Genomic DNA, 14,949 nt, shown 5'->3' on the forward strand with positions numbered 1-14,949 from the left:
TCCAAGTCTGAGGCAGTTTCTGCATCTCATTGGGAGAGGGATATATGGGCGTATATTTACTCTCTCATATCCTATCATCATTGTTTCTGGGAGGGTTAATGATGCGAAGGTTACGATGATCAGTCCAGTTTCTTTGGGTTCATTGTTTTCAATTTTTTTAATTTTGCGTATTTCTGAGACGTTTTGTGGTTTAAGTTCCTGCAAAATAGTTTCGTCGTCAATGTTGCGAAGATCGTTGGAGTATATGACTCCCTTGGAGAAATTGAGCGTTTTGTGTTCGCTAACTATTACAGGAAAGTCGTGGAAGGTGGTCATTTTTTTTAGTTTTAGTGCTTGCAGGTTGTTTTTTGTTTTGACTAATAATGATCCTACTTTTGTGACCTTGACTGTCTCCACTTCACCATTGCACGTGTAGTCTATTACTTTTTTAATCAAGAATGGGTTCAGGCCTTTAAATGTATTATTGTCTGTTCTATTTATGGTCATGAATTTCGATTCTGTGTTGGATGTTTTAAATAGTCTATTTATGTCGGGGGGCATTTTTTAATAGTTTTTGGGCACCTGCCCTTTTTTTGTTCTGCCTCTCTTTTTTCTCTTTTTGCTCTCGTTTTTTGTGTTTTTTGTTTTTGTATATCACTGGCTTATAGTTGTTGGTTTTTTTTAACTGATAAGGTTTGGTTTTTTCTTTTTGCCTACTGGTCGTTAGTCACACGTCTTTACACTTCGCAGCTTAGAGTGGTACTGAAAAAAAAAATTAAAGTTGTTTCCCTTTAACGGTGGCTTTTAGCTTTTGATAGCAAGAAGATTATGTGCTGCCAGATCGTTGAAAAAAGTCAGTTTATAGTACTTTGATGATTTTTAAGCTTTTTAAATTTATTTCTTTTAGTTTTTTTTTTAACTAAAATTTAAAAGAAATTGAATTTATTTAATATGTATTAATTTTAAGTTCTATTCTAGGCATATAATTAAAAACCTTTCCGTCTTTTTAGATTAGGAATGTCAGTTGTTTTTTCTTTTATATTTTTATGGAGAAAGTTTGTTTTAAATAAATGTTTATATATTTTATACTCGGCATGTTTTATTTAAATCTATCTGGCAAGCATTTGTTTATAAACAGCGCTGCCAGATGGCTGGAACAAGTTTGAATTTGTAAACAAATCAATACAAGGGAAACGAAGATTCCATCTATCTACACGGGAGAGATACAAAAACAACATTTAACTTGAAATTCTGATAGCTAATAGATTATATTTAGAAAACAAACAAATCTAATAGACAACTATTGAAGGAAAACGAGAGGAAAAGACATCTATCGATAGACAACCAGCTGATGGAAGTATATTTTAGTCAAATGGAAAAAAAACAGTGCTCCGAATGGGAGTGTATTTGAATTTCATTAGATTAGTCATGTCTGTCGTACAGCTATCTGTTAGATAAACGAGTGCCCGAGGTGATTGTGCTTTTCTGTCTTACTGTCCTCTGTTGTCTATTCGCTTTCTAATTTAATTTCCTCCAAAAGCAATTTGTTTGCAACACCCGCACCACGTGCTCCTCTCTTCGATTCTTCGCTTTTCGCTGCCCCCCGCGAACTATTTGGGATTTGGAATTGAAATTGTGTTCGGATTTGCCCGATAACGAGTTGCCCAAATAAACAGCTCCCGCACGGGTTAATGGATTTGCCGATTACGTCGTCGGTTCCCAGTTCAATTCCATTCCGGCAGCTGCAGCGATAAGCGAGCCATCTGAATCCCTTTTGCGCGAATCTCAAGCCGTCCCCGGACTCTTTGCGGTTTATTTAATAGCCAGCCATGTCGGCGAACGGAGGAGATGCGCCGGCACATCCACCGCACGAAACCCTCGCTTCGAAACCCATCGACATCAGTGTCCGGCTACCGTCGTCGCTCCACGAGCGTCTCACCTCCTTGGACAAGGGCATGCCACCGGCCTCGCCCACCCTGCCCAGTCCCACCATCCGGCGGAACAAGAGCGACGGCAAGCTGATGGCCCAGGACATCAAGGAGGCCCGGGTGAAGGTCATCTATACCGGCGGCACCATCGGCATGATGCGGAATGAGCGGAGTGGTGAGTGGAGCTGTGGAGTAGCCTCTGTTGGGTAAAGAGTTTTAAGAGATAGGGGTTTCAGTTCTAGTGTGTCATAGCCCTTAGAGAGAGCTCCATACTTTCAAGACTCTTCTTGGAATACCAAGATTCTAGGCTAACTAATAGCTATTAATTAATTGTAAATTATTAAATAAGAAAAATAATGAGCTGTCAGAAGTGCCGGATATCACATAGCTTAGAGAATAGTTAATAGAATAGAAGTAGTGTTCTTATCTTGAAACTTAGTTCTTTTTTCCGGGAATCCCCTTTAAATAAAAACTATTTGTTTGATTAGAATTTGTCAACACCCTTGTTAAAACATTAATTTACAAATTAATTAGATAATTAGTAGACTTATTTTCCGAAGTGGGAAAGAGGTTATCGTGGGTAAATAGTATTATTTATTAGAAAAGTCGTGATTGGCAAATAGTTGACCCTCAAAGTCGCGATTGTAAACAAATAAAGCAAAAAAACTGACAGTTTTATAGATTGTTAATTGATTGTGTAGTTTTTAGATTAAAATTAAGAGAGTTTCTTGTCTGGAATATGTTTTTTTATTCCATAAATTACTTTAGATAACAGATATTATAATAAACTCATAGAGTTTCAAGATTAAATAAATATTTTAAATCATTCTTCAGGCTTGATAAGCATTTTAGGAAATATTTAATTTAAGAGATATGCAATCTGACTAACTCTATTTTTAGTAAAAGCTATTTAGTTATGAATTATCTTTTTTCCAGTTCTGGCACCCATTCCCAACGCTCTGGTGCGGCACATCCGGAAGTATCCCAACATCCACGACGAGGAGTATGCCCTGCAACGGTTTGGGGCTTCCGCCTCGATGGCACCACTGGTCCTGCCCCTCGTCCAGGGCGTGGACCGCAGGATACTCTACCAGATCACGGAGTACACGCCGCTTCTGGACAGCAGCAACATGACCATGAACGACTGGGCCCGCATCGCCAGCGATATTCAGGTTGGCACAATGCTCTGAACTCGAAACTGGAAATCTGCATAAACTTTATGAATAATGTAGTGCCCCTAATCCGATTTTAATATCATATATTGTATTCCCCTTCTTCTCTTGAGAGTATTGTATTATTTTTGGAGCCACAAGTGGCTTGGTTTTATTTTCAATTCAGTCTTAAGTTCAATGGACTATTTTTGGTTTAAAACTTTTACTTTCTTGAGGAGATCTAGGCTAATACCTTCCCCATAATCTTATTCTTCTAGCAATCGTACGAGTTCTTCGACGGATTCGTTGTCCTCCATGGCACTGACACTCTCTCCTACACCGCCTCGGCCCTCTCGTTCATGCTGGAGAATCTCGGCAAGACGGTGATCATCACCGGCTCCCAGATACCCATTTTTGAGACGCGAACCGACGGCAAGGACAACTTCACCTCCGCCCTGATCATAGCCGGCAACTACATCATTCCGGAGGTGTGCATCTTCTTCGGCCACAAGCTGATGCGCGGCAACCGGACGGTGAAGGTGAGCTCGAACTCGCTGGACGCCTTCGACTCGCCGAATGTGCCGCCCCTGGCGAGGATCGGCATAGACGTCAATGTGGACTACCGACTCATCTTCCGGCCGTGCAGCATAGAGCGTTTTTGCGTCCACCTGAATCTCGACGAGAACGTGGGTCTGCTGCGCATCTTCCCGAGCATTTCACACTCCACCTTCCGTGCCTTCCTGGCGCCACCGATCCGCGGCGTGGTGCTGCAGTCCTTCGGCTCTGGCAACATCCCTTCGAACCGCAAGGACCTCATCGAGGAGCTGAGGGCTGCCGATGAGCGGGGCGTGATCATCATCAACTGCACCCAGTGTCCCAATGGCACTGTGGCCGAGATCTACGACACGGGCAAGGTCCTGTGCGATGTGGGCGTGATTCCCGGCTACGACATGACCCCGGAGGCGGCGCTCTCCAAGCTGGCCTACGTCATTGGCAAGACGGAGTGGTCCTTGGAGGTCAAGAAACAGGTAGGAGGAGGATTTGGCAAAGATTCCTCTGATTAGAAGAATAATTGATTTATGAATCGAATCCCCAGATGATGCAGTCGAACCTGCGCGGCGAACTGACCTCGGTGAAGGCGGCTAAAATAGAGGACTACGATCTGGTGGACGCAGTGGCTCGATCCCTGCACCTGTCCTCGCCACAGGAACTGGACCAGCTGGGCGCCACCCTCTTCCCGGCCATGATAAACGCCGCCGTGTCGGAGAGCGATCTTAAGAAGATCAACAACCTGAAAGCCTACGGAGCTGACCTCTCCGGCATTAATCACGACCAGAGAACGGCCCTCCACCTGGCCTGTCAGCTGGGCAGTGTCGACATCGTCAAGTACCTGCTGAACAATGGAGTCTCTGTCCATGTCCGTGATCGGTACGACCGCACACCCCTGCTGGAGGCAGTGTCCACCGACAACCACGAGATCATCCAGCTGCTGATCAACTGTGGCGCCCATCTCACCGGATCCTCGCGGGCGGTGGGTGAGCAGCTGTGTGCCGCGGCGGCCAGGGGCTCCATTGTTCGGATGAAGTCCTATCAACTGGCCGGCGCCGATCTCTCCCAGGCCGATCCGTCGGGCAGGACGGCTCTGCATGTGGCTGCCTTGCACGGCCACCCGGAAGTCATCCTCTACGTCCTCCCGTATTTCGAGAATCCCAACGAGAAGGACATGCTCGGCCTGACGCCGTGGGATTATGCAGAACGAGGTGGACATCCTGCGGTTTTGGAAGCCCTAAAATCCACAGGATGAGTCCCGGGTAGTTTAATGTTAAAAGATTACTTAATTTTTCCTGGTTTTGAACTTTTGTGTATTTATTTTAAGAATTCGGAATACCATCGAAAATATTTGTCGCTAATTACGGAAAAAATAATTTCTGTGACAGTTTTTTTATTAAATACTTAATATTCCTTTAATCAGTCGTGTCTAGTCCATGGGTTCCTAACTAAACGTGCAACTTGTGAGTGTATTTTGATACTAATACTAACTAGCATTTGTATTTAAACCGTGTTTGAATCATTTTTGTTTTTATTTGAACTTAAAAAAGTCTTCGAATTGTTAAATATAATGTTATATATATTATAAACGGAAAAACAGTCCACAAATTATTTAAAACTCAGATTATTTTGTTTTAAGATTTTAAAAATTTTAACTGAATATGTGAGTTTATAATAGTGTTTTTTTTTAATATAAACATTTATAAAAATAGATACAACTCAGTAACCATTTATTATTTTCTGTTGTAAATAAATAAAAAAAAAACTGTAAATGTTAAAAATTATTATAGTTTTTTTTTAACTTTAGGAATATAGTTTCTAAACATAAATAAAATTTTTAACTTAGAAATAAAGTTAAAATAAAAAATAAAATTTAATGTATTGATCCAGGTGGCAACTCCACAAACATTTTTCTTTTAAATTGGCAACACTTAAGACGCCCTGCCCAGTCCCACCATCCGGCGGAACAAGAGCGACGGCAAGCTGATGGCCCAGGACATCAAGGAGGCCCGGGTGAAGGTCATCTATACCGGCGGCACCATCGGCATGATGCGGAACGAGCGGAGTGGTGAGTGGAGTTTGAGGAGATAGGGGTTTCAGTTCTAGTGTGTCATAGCCCTTAGAGAGAGATCCATACTTTCAAGACTCTTCTTGGAAAACCAAGATTCTAGACTAACTAATAGCTATTTATTAATTGTAAATTATTAAATAATAAAAATAAAGAGCTGTGAGAAGTGCCGGATATCATATAGCTTGGAGAATAGTTAATAGAATAGAAGTAGTGTTCTTATCTTGAAACTTAATTCCTTTTTTCCGGGAATCCCCTTTAAATTAAAACTATTTGTTTGTTTAGATTCTGTCAACACCCTTGTTAAAACATTAATTTACAAATTAATTAGCTAATTAGTGGACTTATTTTCCGAAGTGGTAAAGAGGTTATCGTGGGTAAATAGTATTATTTATTAGAAAAGTCGTGATTGGCAAATAGTTGACCCTCAAAGTCGCGATTGTAAACAAATAAAGCAAAAAAACTGTCAGTTTTGTAGATTGTTTATTGATTGTGTAGTTTTTAGATTAAAATTAAGAGAGTTTCTTGTCTGAAATATGTTTTTTTATTCCATAAATAACTTTGGATAGCAGATATTATAATAGATATTAATATTAATAGCAGATATTATAATAAACTCATAGAGTTTCAAGATTAAATAAATATTTTAAATCATTCTTCAGGCTTGATAAGCATTTTAGAAAATATTTAATTAAAGAGATATGCAATCTAAGTAACTCTATTTTTAGTAAAAGCTAAAGCTTATCTTTTTTCCAGTTCTGGCACCCATTCCCAACGCCCTGGTGCGGCACATCCGGAAGTACCCCAACATCCACGACGAGGGGTATGCCCTGCAACGGTTTGGGGCTTCCGCCTCGATGGCCCCACTGGTCCTGCCCCTCGTCCAGGGCGTGGACCGCAGGATACTCTACCAGATCACGGAGTACACGCCGCTTCTGGACAGCAGCAACATGACCATGAACGACTGGGCCCGCATCGCCAGCGATATTCAGGTTGGCACAATGCTCTGAACTCGAAACTGGAAATCTGCATAAACTTTATGAATAATGTAGTGCCCCTAATCCGATTTTAATATCATATATTGTATTCCCCTTCTTCTCTTGAGAGTATTGTATTATTTTTGGAGCCACAAGTGGCTTGGTTTTATTTTCAATTCAGTCTTAAGTTCAATGGACTATTTTTGGTTTAAAACTTTTACTTTCTTGAGGAGATCTAGGCTAATACCTTCCCCATAATCTTATTCTTCTAGCAATCGTACGAGTTCTTCGACGGATTCGTTGTCCTCCACGGCACTGACACTCTCTCCTACACCGCCTCGGCCCTCTCGTTCATGCTGGAGAATCTCGGCAAGACGGTGATCATCACCGGCTCCCAGATACCCATTTTTGAGACGCGAACCGACGGCAAGGACAACTTCACCTCCGCCCTGATCATAGCCGGCAACTACATCATTCCGGAGGTGTGCATCTTCTTCGGCCACAAGCTGATGCGCGGCAACCGGACGGTGAAGGTGAGCTCGAACTCGCTGGACGCCTTCGACTCGCCGAATGTGCCGCCCCTGGCGAGGATCGGCATAGACGTCAATGTGGACTACCGACTCATCTTCCGGCCGTGCAGCATAGAGCGTTTTTGCGTCCACCTGAATCTCGACGAGAACGTGGGTCTGCTGCGCATCTTCCCGAGCATTTCACACTCCACCTTCCGTGCCTTCCTGGCGCCACCGATCCGCGGCGTGGTGCTGCAGTCCTTCGGCTCTGGCAACATCCCTTCGAACCGCAAGGACCTCATCGAGGAGCTGAGGGCTGCCGATGAGCGGGGCGTGATCATCATCAACTGCACCCAGTGTCCCAATGGCACTGTGGCCGAGATCTACGACACGGGCAAGGTCCTGTGCGATGTGGGCGTGATTCCCGGCTACGACATGACCCCGGAGGCGGCGCTCTCCAAGCTGGCCTACGTCATTGGCAAGACGGAGTGGTCCTTGGAGGTCAAGAAACAGGTAGGAGGAGGATTTGGCAAAGATTCCTCTGATTAGAAGAATAATTGATTTATGAATCGAATCCCCAGATGATGCAGTCGAACCTGCGCGGCGAACTGACCTCGGTGAAGGCGGCTAAAATAGAGGACTACGATCTGGTGGACGCAGTGGCTCGATCCCTGCACCTGTCCTCGCCACAGGAACTGGACCAGCTGGGCGCCACCCTCTTCCCGGCCATGATAAACGCCGCCGTGTCGGAGAGCGATCTTAAGAAGATCAACAACCTGAAAGCCTACGGAGCTGACCTCTCCGGCATTAATCACGACCAGAGAACGGCCCTCCACCTGGCCTGTCAGCTGGGCAGTGTCGACATCGTCAAGTACCTGCTGAACAATGGAGTCTCTGTTCATGTCCGTGATCGGTACGACCGCACACCCCTGCTGGAGGCAGTGTCCACCGACAACCACGAGATCATCCAGCTGCTGATCAACTGTGGCGCCCATCTCACCGGATCCTCGCGGGCGGTGGGTGAGCAGCTGTGTGCCGCGGCGGCCAGGGGCTCCATTGTTCGGATGAAGTCCTATCAACTGGCCGGCGCCGATCTCTCCCAGGCCGATCCGTCGGGCAGGACGGCTCTGCATGTGGCTGCCTTGCACGGCCACCCGGAAGTCATCCTCTACGTCCTCCCGTATTTCGAGAATCCCAACGAGAAGGACATGCTCGGCCTGACGCCGTGGGATTATGCAGAACGAGGTGGACATCCTGCGGTTTTGGAAGCCCTAAAATCCACAGGATGAGTCCCGGGTAGTTTAATGTTAAAAGATTACTTAATTTTTGCTGTTTTTTAGCGGAATATTCTCCTGGTTTTGAACTTTTGTGTATTTATTTTAAGAATTCGGAATACCATCGAAAATATTTGTCGCTAATTACGGAAAAAATAATTTCTGTGACAGTTTTTTTATTAAATACTTAATATTCCTTTAATCAGTCGTGTCTAGTCCATGGGTTCCTAACTAAACGTGCAACTTGTGAGTGTATTTTGATACTAATACTAACTAGCATTTGTATTTAAACCGTGTTTGAATCATTTTTGTTTTTATTTGAACTTAAAAAGTCTTCGAATTGTTAAATGTAATGTAATATATATTATAAATGGAAAAACAGTCCACGAATTATTTAAAACTCAGATTATTTTGTGTTAAGATTTAAAAAATATTAACTGAATGTGTGAGTTTAAAATAGTGTTTTTTTTTAATATAAACATTTATAAAAATAGAAACAACTCAGTAACCATTTATTATTTTCTGTTGTAAATAAATAAAAAAAAAAACTGTAAAATGTTAAAAATTATTATAGTTTTTTTTTTTTTAACTTTAGGAATATTGTTTCTAAACATAAATAAAATGTATAGCTTATAAATATAGTTAAAATAAAAAATAAAATTAAATGTATTGATCCAGGTGGCAACTCCGCAAACATTTTTCTTTTAAATTGGCAACACTTATGACGTTACTGGCGCAGCAAAATCGATAGAAATATACCATAATATTTTAAATAAATAAGTTTTGGTTAATTCTATCAATAATTAAGAAGCTATTTTAATTTTCTAAGAAATTAATACAAATTAGTGCTATTTCAAGCAGCGAAAAGGGAAAACTATATTGTTAACAGTATTTAGAACAAAAATTTAGATCATTTTTAGAACAAAGGCCGTTATTTGGCAATCGGAGAAAGTAGTTATCGGCGACGTCTATCGAAAGCTGCTCATCGCTTTGACACTTCAGGAAAGCTTAAAAAAAAAGAAAAATGAAGTAATTTACGGCTGTCCTTGCACCGCAGAACCGTAGCTTCCCATTTAAAATTGCACGAAGCGTGGCCAGAGACTTCCCCAGAGATTCCACATTCCAGGACAGCAGGAGAGCAGCAGGTTTCAACGCAGACGCTTTTGCCACGGCTGCCGATTTGGACTTTTTTTTGTGTGCCAACTTCCAACTTTCTTGCACGCCCACGCACCCGTTAAAACGGATACGAACAGGGAGCGGTAACGACTGTTAACGGGACAGGATGCAACAGAACGCGGCCAGCAATCCGTTCTCGATGTCCACGTACGTGGAGAGACCCCAAATGGGTCTGGACGTGGAGTTCGGAGCAGATCCAGCCAGCGGAGCCGCTTTCTTCCAGAGCGACGGCCGCAAGCACGACGACCTTAAGCAGATGCTGGACAGCAACAAGGACGGCCTGAAGCTGGAGGCCATGAAGCGGATCATCGGCATGATTGCCCGGGGTCGGGATGCCAGCGATCTGTTCCCGGCCGTGGTCAAGAATGTCGTGTCCAAGAACATCGAGGTGAAGAAGCTGGTCTACGTCTATCTGGTGCGCTATGCCGAGGAGCAGCAGGACCTGGCCCTGCTCTCCATCTCCACGTTCCAGCGCGCCCTGAAGGATCCAAATCAGTTGATTCGCGCCTCCGCCCTCCGGGTTCTCTCCTCCATTCGGGTCAGCATGATTGTGCCGATCGTGATGCTGGCGATCCGGGACAGCGCCGCCGACCTAAGTCCCTATGTGCGCAAAACGGCAGCCCATGCCATTCCCAAGCTGTACTCCCTGGACGCCGACCAGAAGGACGAGCTGGTGATGGTGATTGAGAAGCTGTTGTCGGACAGGACCACCTTGGTGGTGGGCTCAGCAGTCATGGCCTTCGATGAGGTGGGTTTTCTCATCCTGTTTTTGCTCACTTCATTCTCAAAAACTTGTTTTCGCTTCAGGTCTGTCCCGAGCGGGTGGATCTCATCCACAAGAACTATAGGAAGCTCTGCAACCTGCTGGTGGATGTGGACGAGTGGGGCCAGGTGATCATCATCAACATGCTGACCCGCTACGCCCGCACCCAGTTCGTGGATCCAAATGCGGACGATGATCTGGCCGATGGTGTGGCCGAAACGCCGACCAACGAGCGCTTCTACGACGAGTCCTCGCACTCCTCCTCCTCGAACAGCGACGATGGTAGCAGCGACGACGAGGCCAAGACCAAGTCGCGTCCCAACAACGGCGGTGGCGGCAGCAACAACAATAACGGCGGCAGTCGCACGCCCAGCTCCCCGGGAAGCAGTTACCACATCGATGTGGACCACCGCCTGCTGCTGCGACAGACGAAGCCACTTCTGCAGTCGCGCAACGCCTCGGTGGTGATGGCGGTGGCCCAGTTGTACCACCATGTGGCGCCCAAGAACGAGGTGCAGCTGATAGCCAAGGCCCTGATCCGGCTACTGCGCTCGCACAAAGAAGTGCAGAGCGTGGTGCTCAACTGCATCGCCTCGATGTCCACCAAGCGCAAGGCCATCTTCGAGCCCCATCTCAAGTCGTTCTTTGTGCGCACCAGCGATCCGACGCATCTGAAGCTCCTCAAGCTGGACATCCTCACCAACCTGGCCTCGGCGGGCAGCATCTCCCTAATTCTGCGTGAGTTCCAGACCTACATCTCCAGCAGCGACCGTTCCTTCGTGGCGGCCACCATCCAGGCCATCGGACGCTGCGCCTCCAGCATCAAGGAGGTAACCGAGACCTGTCTCAGTGGTCTGGTGCATCTCTTATCGAATCACGATGGTAGGTATTCCAAAAGTGTTTGTTGTACTTTCTGGTAATCCGATTCCTCTACAGAACACGTTGTGGCGGAGAGCGTTGTGGTCATCAAGAGGTTGCTGCAAACGAAGGCAGCCGAGCACTTCGAGATCATCACCCAGATGGCGAAGCTGATCGATTACATCAACGTGCCGGCTGCCCGGGCGGCCATCATCTGGCTGATCGGCGAGTACAACGAGAAGGTGCCACTTATAGCCCCCGATGTGCTGCGCAAGATGGCCAAGTCCTTCGTGGACGAGCAGGACGTGGTCAAGCTGCAGGTGCTGAATCTCGGTGTTAAGCTCTACCTGACCAATCCGCAGCAGACCTCGCTGCTCTGCCAGTACGTCTTCACCCTGGCCCGCTACGATCCCAATTACGATGTACGCGATCGCGCCCGTTTCCTGCGCCAGATCATCTTCCCGGCCAGCGGCAATAGCAGCGTTCTCAGCCAGAACGCCCGCCAGGTTTTCCTCGCCAGCAAGCCGGCTCCGGTGCCGGAGAGCAAGTACCGGGACGGCAACAACTTCCAACTGGGCTCCCTGTCGCACTACCTGAACATGCCGGCGGCCGGGTACAAGGAGCTGCCGCCCTTCCCGGCCATTGCGCCGGACTCCTCGGTGCGCAACATTGCCGGTTTCATGCAGGAGAAGCTGCCGGGCGAGGAGTCGCCGGCAGGGCGCTCTAAAGACGCCTCCGGCGGCGGTTCCGGCAAGAACAAGAGTACCGGACGGGAGAAGGGTTTCCTCTCGGAGTCGGAGGACAAGTCCTCGGCCTACTCGGAGTCCGGCAGCAGCAGTGGCAGCGGCACCAGCGACAGCGAGTCGGACAGCGAAGACAGCGGCAGCAGCGAGGAGGAGGAGGAGGCGAAGGCGGAACAGCCCGCCAAGGTTTCCGCGAAGAAGGAGCCACCGTCCTCGGGCGATCTAATCGATGCTGGAAGCAACGAGGTGGTGGCTCCCGCGCCGGAAAAAGCAGCCACGAACAATAATAGTAATGCTGCTGGTTATTCCGGCACCTCGGAGAGCGGCGACTCCTCCTCGTATAGCGGCAGCAGCAGTGGCGAGGACAGCGACTCGGGAACCGACAACGACGCCGTGCAGAAGGAAGCCAAAAAGCCGGAGGTGGAGACCAAGTCGAAGCCGAAGGAGAAGGAGAAGCAGCCCTCGAAGAGCAATCTGGATCTTTTACTCGATCTGGATGATATTCCGCCCATAGGTCCTGTGATGACGCCCTCGCTGGGAGGTTTCCTAACGCCCGGTAAGCACCAGACAGGGATTCTCCTAAAATAGATTAATTTTCACGTGTCCAGGAACAGGTACTCCTCTGATCAGTGGCCAGGCAGCTCCACTGCAGCCGCAGCATGCCAGGAACCGGGTGGAGCTGGTCGGACCGTCGCACATCGAGTTCAAGCACAAGGAGCTGCTGAATAAGGTGAGCGGCCATGGACTCCAGCTGGGCTACCGCTTCACCCGCGCCCCCCACCTCTTCTCCTCGGGCATGTGCTCCATCGAGCTGCAGTTCCAGAACCGGGGCGAGCAGGAGATCACCAACATACGACTGGGCCAGACCACCTTGCCGGCGGGCATGCAACTGAACGAGTTTGCGCCGGTGTTGGTCCTGCAGCCGCAACAAACGGCCAGCGGTATCCTGGGCCTGGACTTCAACGACTCCACCCATGCCGTGGACCTGGAGGTGGTCTCCAGTGCGGGCAGTTCGCGGGTGCAGCTGAAGCCGCCAGTGGGCGAGCTGGTGCGGTCCGTCCAGATCGGGGAGAGCTGTCACCGCGAGGAGCGGGCCAAGTTGCGCGGCATGAACGAGCACCAGTGCGAGCTGCGCGGCCTGAGGAGCGACCTGATCGACGTGTCCGCCCTGCGCCAGAAGGTCGTCGAGTGCATCAATGTGGCGCACACGCACAGCTCGCCCAACGGCCAGCTGCACTGCTTCGCCGGCCAGACGCTCAGCTCGAAGAGCCTCGTGCTGCTCACGCTCCAGTGGCAGACGGAGGACGCCCTGACCCTGCTGGTCAATTGCGAGAAGATGGTCATTGGCTCCATGGTGCTGAACGAGCTGAGGAATGCCCTGCAGCTCAGCTTCGCCATGTGAAGCGAGCCAGCGATGCGAAAGCAAGCGAGATGGCAGATGGAGACGAATCCGCTGGAGACAGCGCTACTCAAGCGAGAACAAATGAAGGGAGAAGCAGAGCCGCCTCACTACGTAATCCTAAGCATTACCACTTAGCTATAAACTATATACTGTAACGGACAGGGCGACAGTGCTCCATGGGCACCACAAGATCCTCGAATCTAATTCGCCAGGCCCAAGGAGCTCCGTGCGCCCCATCCAAATATACATGAATCATGATTCTATCGCTTTTACTATTCCTATACATATATATATGTCTTTATATATATATATACAAAGCTGAAATTCCAGAAAATCGAGATCCTAATCCAATCCAATCCAAATCCAAATCCAATCCTTCCTAGTTAGTTATGATTGTGTGTGTCGTGTGTATATGTATGAGTGCCCGCACTATATATTTGTAACACTTTGGAGTAATCGTAATCGTAATCGTAACGTGTAATTTGTAATTTGTAAACTGTTTGATGTTGTAAATCTGTTGCCTTCGTGCTCTATGCGGCCTTCTTCAACTCGTAGCAAAGACAAACGAATATCGAATCTATATATATATACACCCAGTATACATATATACTATATTCATACAATATACAGCGCAAAAGATCATTTGGCAAGCGAATACCAACCTGTTAACGCGTTCTCCTGCCGGGATCAAGAACAAAGGGAGCTCCTTGTTTCGATCGATGTTCCCCAACTAAGCAAAATATGGAAGAGAAGAAATAAAGCTTGAATTTTAAATTGTAAAGTTGATGTTTTTATTTGGGTATCTGCGAGAGATTGTACTACATTTTAAATGAGAAAAGGCTCAGAGATATGGATATCAGAATGGGCAAACGTAGAGGGACATTGAGAAACCGCATCATTTTATGGGGCCACATCATATTATACCCCTTGGGGAAAAATCGAAAAATTGAAAAACCATATTTAAGCAATGGTTTGAATGAGGAAAGGAGCTACTTAGTTCCCTGATTACAGAACTGTACACTATTTCCAGATCGGATGAGAATTGGCAGAGATAGGCACATCGGAAGGGGCCAAAGTGGGGGACACTGCGAAAACGCAGCATTTTATAGGGGAACCCCTTGGAAAAAAATCGAAAAATTGAAAAACCATATTTAAGCAATGGTTTGAATGAGGAAAGGAGCTACTTAGTTCCCTGATTACAGAACTGTACACTATTTCCAGATCGGATGAGAATTGGCAGAGATAGGCACATCGGAAGGGGCCAATGTGGGGGCTACTGCGAAAACGCAGCATTTTATAGGGGAACCCCTTGGGGAAAAATCGAAAAATTGAAAAACTATATTTAAGCAATGTTTTGAATGAGGAAAGGAGCTACTTAGTTCCCTGATTACAGAACTGTATACTATTTCCAGATCGGATGAGAATTGGCAGAGATATGCACATCGGAAGGGGCCAAAGTGGGGGACACTGCGAAAACGCAGCATTTTATAGGGGAACCCCTTGGGAAAAAATCGAAAAATTGAAAAACCATATTAAAGCAATGGTTTGAATGAGAAAAGGAGCTACTTAGTT

The 14,949-nt window shown here is 46.8% G+C and overlaps 3 protein-coding genes across 4 annotated transcripts; all 3 read left to right on the forward strand.

Moving 5' to 3' along the window:
* Positions 1-1,158: 1,158 nt before the first annotated feature.
* On the forward strand, positions 1,159-8,843 carry LOC6507968 (L-asparaginase). 2 transcript variants are annotated; one of them, XM_044717172.1, is made up of 6 exons: positions 1,159-1,450; positions 1,520-2,082; positions 2,844-3,079; positions 3,337-4,086; positions 4,155-4,905; positions 8,517-8,843. In XM_044717172.1, the coding sequence occupies exons 2-5, from the start codon at positions 1,809-1,811 to the stop codon at positions 4,860-4,862; spliced, it is 1,968 nt and encodes a 655-aa protein (XP_044573107.1). In that variant the 5' UTR covers positions 1,159-1,450; positions 1,520-1,808; the 3' UTR covers positions 4,863-4,905; positions 8,517-8,843. The 2 variants fall into 2 exon arrangements, with proteins under 2 accessions (XP_044573107.1, XP_032308709.1); XM_032452818.2 differs by lacking the exon at positions 8,517-8,843 and having other exon boundaries at positions 4,155-5,026.
* On the forward strand, positions 5,525-8,843 carry LOC26513753 (L-asparaginase). The gene is made up of 4 exons (XM_032452820.2): positions 5,525-5,675; positions 6,432-6,667; positions 6,925-7,674; positions 7,743-8,843. The coding sequence occupies exons 1-4, from the start codon at positions 5,594-5,596 to the stop codon at positions 8,448-8,450; spliced, it is 1,776 nt and encodes a 591-aa protein (XP_032308711.1). The 5' UTR covers positions 5,525-5,593; the 3' UTR covers positions 8,451-8,843.
* Positions 8,844-9,291: 448 nt separating this feature from the next.
* Positions 9,292-14,158, forward strand: LOC6508049 (AP-3 complex subunit beta-2). Its single transcript, XM_001965970.4, has 4 exons — positions 9,292-10,359; positions 10,419-11,256; positions 11,311-12,531; positions 12,590-14,158. Exons 1-4 carry the CDS (start codon positions 9,718-9,720, stop codon positions 13,375-13,377), a joined length of 3,489 nt encoding a protein of 1,162 aa, XP_001966006.3. The 5' UTR covers positions 9,292-9,717; the 3' UTR covers positions 13,378-14,158.
* The last annotated feature ends 791 nt before the right edge of the window (positions 14,159-14,949 follow it).

Source organism: Drosophila ananassae, chromosome XL (assembly GCF_017639315.1).
Source record: "Drosophila ananassae strain 14024-0371.13 chromosome XL, ASM1763931v2, whole genome shotgun sequence".
Classification (NCBI taxonomy): Eukaryota; Metazoa; Arthropoda; class Insecta; order Diptera; family Drosophilidae; genus Drosophila; species Drosophila ananassae.

Excerpts from the sequence above, each read along its gene's own strand:
- LOC6507968 (XM_044717172.1), top strand. The coding sequence starts at position 1,809 with ATGTCGGCGAACGGAGGAGATGCGCCGGCACATCCACCGCACGAAACC. Across the intron at positions 2,083-2,843 it reads GATGCGGAATGAGCGGAGTG|TTCTGGCACCCATTCCCAAC; the intron begins GTGAGTGGAGCT and ends TCTTTTTTCCAG. Across the intron at positions 3,080-3,336 it reads GCATCGCCAGCGATATTCAG|CAATCGTACGAGTTCTTCGA; the intron begins GTTGGCACAATG and ends TTATTCTTCTAG.
- LOC26513753 (XM_032452820.2), top strand. The coding sequence starts at position 5,594 with ATGGCCCAGGACATCAAGGAGGCCCGGGTGAAGGTCATCTATACCGGC. Across the intron at positions 5,676-6,431 it reads GATGCGGAACGAGCGGAGTG|TTCTGGCACCCATTCCCAAC; the intron begins GTGAGTGGAGTT and ends TCTTTTTTCCAG. Across the intron at positions 6,668-6,924 it reads GCATCGCCAGCGATATTCAG|CAATCGTACGAGTTCTTCGA; the intron begins GTTGGCACAATG and ends TTATTCTTCTAG.
- LOC6508049 (XM_001965970.4), top strand. The coding sequence starts at position 9,718 with ATGCAACAGAACGCGGCCAGCAATCCGTTCTCGATGTCCACGTACGTG. Across the intron at positions 10,360-10,418 it reads CAGTCATGGCCTTCGATGAG|GTCTGTCCCGAGCGGGTGGA; the intron begins GTGGGTTTTCTC and ends TTTTCGCTTCAG. Across the intron at positions 11,257-11,310 it reads TCTCTTATCGAATCACGATG|AACACGTTGTGGCGGAGAGC; the intron begins GTAGGTATTCCA and ends ATTCCTCTACAG.